Consider the following 6000-nt stretch of genomic DNA (forward strand, 5'->3'; position numbering starts at 1 on the left):
TTCATTCATTTTATTTATAAAAGCCCTAAAGAGTCATTTACCTAATTCTACAACATTATTTTTTTTTATAAAAATGTGTCCGTAAATCTTGCGTCAACTCTGTTACCAAACCATACTTTGCCTTTAAATTATGTAATGTAAGATACAGGAAATGATGTCACTTTCCCTCACTGTTAAGATCTGAAGCACTGAAAAGTCTATGTGCTCTCTCTAAGAAAATATTTTAATCTAAAATTATATCTGCAAAGATATTGATGTCAAGTTTGTCAGTGCTATAGAGCTATAGAGAGGACTTTTATACTTTTGAATGTGGATGAGCCAGTGACAGGGTAAATAACAAAAAATGACATGAAAATATGTCAGCGAGGCTTTAACATGTGTAAGACAACAGTAACTTATGGCACAGGTTGTTTTGCGTATACCCAGGGAGCATGTGAATGTTATACATTGACAATTGATGAGTGATTGTTTGAAAATCATATTTTTCTGTTGTGCTTGATTGTGACATTATTCTGACACCTCATAGGCTGCAAAAAATCGAAACTCACCAAATGAATGGAAAGTGGGATTACCGTCATATTCAACTAGTGTTCATTACACCATTGAGCATGAGGGACAGTACTCATTGTTACTGTGTGCATTTTATTTTGGTGGCAATCAAACGTGATACTACTGATCAGATGATGTCATGTCGAATTGAACTGACCTTTGCTGCTAGCTAGTGTTGCTGCATTTATGTGTTTTGTTTTGTATTTATTTCGCTCAGCTATTGAATAGCACATGGGCTGTGCATTAAATCATATCAGATTTGTAAAAGGCCCCGATCAAATTAAACAGAGATGCTAGATGTCATTGGTTTGAATCTACTTCTCTCTGTGTTGAGAACCTGAGTCATCTTGTATTGTCTTATTATGGCCATAATTGTGTTTGCATAAATTGTTTTGAGTAAATAAACATTCGTGAAAATAGATTTTGTCCATGCATTTCATAAAACTGCATATTAAAGGGTTAGTAAAATGTTACGGCATACAAAAACGTTCAGAATTTAATTCAAATAATGTGTCAATGAAATCAATCTTAATGAAAAATATAGTTTTGATTTTTTTTTTCTTTTATGACCTGGGGCCAGCTGTTCAAAAAGTTTAATCTGGATCAGAATGATCTGGATTTGGAAATCCCATGTTCTGCTATCCAGGATCAGGTAACCCATTTTACGTTTGTGCCGGTTTTTCAAAGCAAAATTGGATTGGATCACCCTGATCCAGATACACACTTTTTCAGATTTCCAAATCTGGATTACTAGTGCTCTACGGAGCCCCTAAAAGGACATGGTGATGGAAAAAAATAAAATAAAAAATGAGATGAGATGGGGAAACAAATGCCAATGTTTTGCATTCTAGTTTTGCATTGTTTACACAAATAACTACTGAGTGATTCTATAATTGCAGGTACATTTGGTGTCCAAAGTCATTAATTTTTTTCCTGCTTTTTTCAAATGGTTATATTTTTAATTATTTTAATACTGTGTTACTCATTGTTATGAATTACAAGATGTTACAGTCCATAACAATATAATATTTTTTTGCAAAAAGTGTCTTAAATAGCTGAAAATCATGATTTCTTGTTGTCCGAATTAGTCAGTGCATTTTTTCCATCATGTATCATTGTGTAATCAAAATATTTTATTGTACTTTTATTTTTGTAATATTTCATTCATTTTATTTATAAAAGCCCTAAAGAGTCATTTACCTAATTCTACAACATTATTATTTTTTTTTTAAATAACTTTTTTCTTATAAAAAGTTGTGTCCGTAAATCTTGCGTCAACTCTGTTACCATACCGTACCATACTTTGCTTTTAAATTAGTGGAATTATCTCCCACAACTATGTAAGACACAGGAAATGATGTCACTTTCCCTCACTGTTAAGATCTGAAGCACTGAAAAGTCTATGTGCTCTCTCTAAGAAAATATTTTAATCTAAAAGTTCTTACACCCTCCAAGTGGACGGTTCTGTGAAGACATAGGTATTTTTTAAATTTTAAAGGTATGCATAGGTGAAATATTATCTCAGTTTCAAGTGATGGAATGTAAGGACTGTTTGTCTAATGAAACAAGAAGGAGTTTTCCTGATTTATTGTTATTTCTACACATTGGCTAAGTTGTCCGTAACATAGTTGACAAACAATACCATAAAGATATCTGTTTTTTCATTAAAAGTAAAAAAAGGAAGTAACTTGTGATTGGCAAGCACTGAATTATTAAAATTAAATATGTTTTCAATAAGATACTGAAAAAAAAATCTGTTAGTGAAAAGTTTTTTTTCTTAACTTTCTGCAATGCCAAATGTATCTCCAATTATAGAATCACCCTACTTCTGACTGGCCCATCTCTGATGATTGTGCCAATGTAGTTTACAATCAATGATTAAAAACTTTAAATTAAATATTTTTGTTTGATATTGACAGTTGTTTAGGGATATACATTACATGTTACAAATGTTGTATTGTTTTGACCAGTTTTAAAGTTTTATTACATATTTGTTCCCGAAATCCACCCCTACCACAGCTGTATAGGTTTTGAACCAATCATTAAAGTTAAGAAATTATTCTTGTGAGATTCCTCTGGCTTCACTGAATAGTAGCCAATGGCATTCCAGTGTGGGCTAAATTTAGTATAAATGTAAATACTGAGGAAACAGTCGACTGTTTTTGGTTTCTATAAACAATATTAAGTTTGAAAAGAAAAAGCTGTGAAATGTGATAATTTAATATTTGTTAAAAAAAGTTTTTCTTTATTATTATTATTATTTCTATCTTCTGATTTTGTTTATTTTCTAAAAACGTTTAATGGTTAAACTAGTCCCTTAACAGATTTGTATAAAGAAAATAAAGGATGCTTGTCGCCGTAAAAGAAAAAGATTCAAAATGAATCAAGTAAATGATTCAATGAATCTCTCATAACCTTGCCGCCAAAGCTCCGATTCACTGAATCAAAATTCCCTCTGCTATAAAGCACCTGTCATCTATCAGAGCAGCTGATGGATACGTTTACGTTACGTAAAGCTTGAGATGTTTTTTTTAATTGTTGGTCAGAAGGCTAACTCTGAAATGGTGAGTGGTAGAAAACCAACTTACTAAAACGTTATTAGTTACTGTTTGCCAGTTGGCGTTGTCTGGCGAATCATTGAAGCCACAGGGCCAAAAACGAAATGTAACGTTATTTTATGAAAGTTAGCTACATATTTACTGTTAGCCATTGTGAATTGTGCCATTTCTGTTTTGGACAAGGTTCGTTCATTCGGCCAAGATCGAAAAAACATTTCGAAAATCAAACCGCTGAAGAGAAACGCCGCCGGACTCCAGCTGCTCGGAATGAGAACGATACTGACGTGCGTGTTTTCGGAACGAGTTTAAAATAACAAACATTGATTTAACTTGACAAATTCTTAAATTAATTCCATATATGGTTATTTTAGTGACCAATCTGACTCAGAGGTCAAAACGACTTACACACGATGTTTTGAACAACCATTCAAACGCTTCAGCTACGCTCTGCAGTCCACCTGGAGGAGTGACACAAGGTTTGACATCTCTGAAAATGGTCAAGGTAATGAAATACATTGTTTGGCTAATGGAAATGGAATAAAGTGACTATTGACTCTTTGTCTATGTAGGAAACATCTTACCAACAATCCTTCTGTAGGTAAGTCCGTCTTATGTATACAAATAGGCAAGTCATTGTTTATAATATTCCCCCATTTAGCCTGTTTGTTTTGGTAATTCAAACTGTATCATATCTGGCATCTGTGCAGATATGTTGTCAAGTAATGAGGAAAAGGAAACCAGAAATGAGCTGGACACCCAATATGAAGATCTTTTTTCATTTGCTGACACCGGTAACTTGCATAAAGTTATTTTAAAAAGCACTAGCAAGTAAAAGGCCTTTTAGTAAATATGTCCTCCTTCAGGTTGTACTTTATTATTTTTTTTCTTTTAAGAACTCATCAAGCAAGCGTAAAGACATTATTGGGAGACATTGATTGGCAATTAAAATGTACATGCATTTTATGTAAATATTCTGCTATGCTGTTATAAAATCGAATTAATTCACATTACAAGCTATCATGGCCACATAAATATCAACAACTGCACCAAATTTTCTTCGAGTGTGAGCTCCCTATTCTGACTATATCATACTATACCGTGTGAGCCATAATAATTAAAAATGTATATATAAAAACCAAGCGGCAACCTCCGGCTCTCTCTCTGAGTGACTGATGGATTGCCACTGCTGTCGAGCTAGGTGGGCGTGGTTTCAGCAACCAGCTCCCGCCTTTTTTCCCATTTTCAATTATCCGGGAGTGATGCACTGCTAAGATGGCGACGGCCCGCTCCGCCCACTTTGAGCTTCAAAAACGCTCTTCAGAAAACTACGGGTGACGTCACGGACACTACGTCCATGTTTTTATACAGTCTATGATATAAACATATATATATATATAATATATACGGGGCCGGCTCCAGGCAGGGGTGGGCTGAGCCAACCCAATCAGAATTAGATAAAGATTGCATTATTTATTTATTTTAGTCTGTTGCATAAAAGCAGAGGCTGACAACGAGCGAAACCGCGCAGAAATATTTGCGTGCTATCACGGGGAGTTTGCGAGTAACGAGGAGTTGAATACATGATGAATATGTATCATAGCCTAGCACTGAAATATCCTGAGCAGTTGAATTAATGTTCTAAAAAAACACGCTCATTCAATAACGTGCATTCATTGCATGGACGAGGCAAGATAAATGTTTAAATGCATGTAGGCTATACCAGTGTTTCTCAACTCCAGTCCTGGGTACCCACTGCCCTGCACATTTTGTATGTTTCTGAATCTGACACACTCAGTTCAGTTCATGGATCTCTCTCCTAACGAGCTGATGATATGAATCAGGTGCGTTAAATAAGGTAGACATACAAAATGTGCAGAGCAGTGGGTCACGAGGACTGGAGTTGAGAACCACTGGGCTATACAGTTCAGTTGAAAGCTTAGCCCGTTTAACTTGCTGTTAATGCTGAATGTAAGAATGAAAACTGAAAGTAGCCTAAACTACACTGAAATAAGAGCTTGTGCGATGAAAGTTGCTTTCGTTACTATAGCAACAGTCGGCTCGACTGAAATATCCAGTGATCCAGCACTTTTTTTTTTTTTGGTCAAATTCCGCCATTTTGAATTGAAAAGTTGGGCTGTCATTTTGTGTAATTCATAATTATTGTGATGACAATAGCATTTTTCTGTGTTGCGTTGTTTTTCAACATACCCTACAGCTAAAACTGAATGGGTGCATATTTTAAAATAAAAATCTTATTTGCAGTTCAGATTGATTACTTTACAAAAAAATCTTATTCTTGTTCTTTTACTGTTCTTTTTTTCTTCTTTTAGTTTATTCCACCAAATCTAGTTAAATCCTTTATTTAGTTATTTTATAATTACCATAGTGGTCTGGGGTCTCATTTATAAAACTCTCCGTAGATTTCATCCTAAAAGTTTACGTAGGCACAAATGCTAGATTTTGCGTACGCTTAAAAGTTTTCAGATTTATAAAACCATGCGTACGCCAGAACCTGCGCAAAAATCCCTTTAGAAATCCCAGTCAGGGAAAGATTGTGCGTATGTGCATCTCCACCCCGACTCCTCCCCGAAATCACCATATATGGAGCTTTCAACGCCTAGTTTTACTATGCATAACCTCATCTGCATATCATATTCCCATCCACGTGACACCATGTTTAACACCGTCAAAGGTGCAAGACGTTAAGGAAATATGAGATATGGACTATAAGTGCCATACACATTAAAGGGGTCCTATTATGCTCTTTTAAAAAGTCTTGATTTTGTTTTGGGGGTGTACTAGAACAGGCTGTCATACTAGGTTGTTCGAAAAACATTATTTTTCACATATTTTACATTATCACAACACCTCTCTCCCCAGTCTGGCATGAACG

The 6000-nt window shown here is 34.9% G+C and overlaps 1 protein-coding gene across 6 annotated transcripts in view; it reads left to right on the forward strand.

Annotated features, from left to right (window-relative positions):
• Positions 1 to 2973: 2973 nt before the first annotated feature.
• senp6b (SUMO specific peptidase 6b) overlaps positions 2974 to 6000 on the forward strand; it is a 27163-nt gene continuing 24136 nt past the window's right edge. For 4 of the 6 annotated variants that reach the window (XM_016568778.1, XM_016568779.1, XM_016568780.1 and 1 more), the window contains exons 1-5: positions 2974 to 3113; positions 3291 to 3391; positions 3479 to 3583; positions 3677 to 3705; positions 3815 to 3898. In XM_016568778.1, coding sequence (XP_016424264.1) covers positions 3072 to 3113; positions 3291 to 3391; positions 3479 to 3583; positions 3677 to 3705; positions 3815 to 3898 — 361 coding nt within the window. In that variant the 5' untranslated portion in view covers positions 2974 to 3071. Of the gene's footprint in view, positions 3114 to 3290; positions 3392 to 3478; positions 3610 to 3676; positions 3706 to 3814; positions 3899 to 6000 lie in introns of those variants that run through there. The other 2 variants (XM_016568782.1, XM_016568783.1) reach the window with 2 other exon arrangements.

This window comes from Sinocyclocheilus rhinocerous, unplaced genomic scaffold, assembly GCF_001515625.1.
Source record: "Sinocyclocheilus rhinocerous isolate Xijiao unplaced genomic scaffold, SAMN03320098_v1.1 scaffold61, whole genome shotgun sequence".
Lineage (NCBI taxonomy): Eukaryota > Metazoa > Chordata > Actinopteri > Cypriniformes > Cyprinidae > Sinocyclocheilus > Sinocyclocheilus rhinocerous.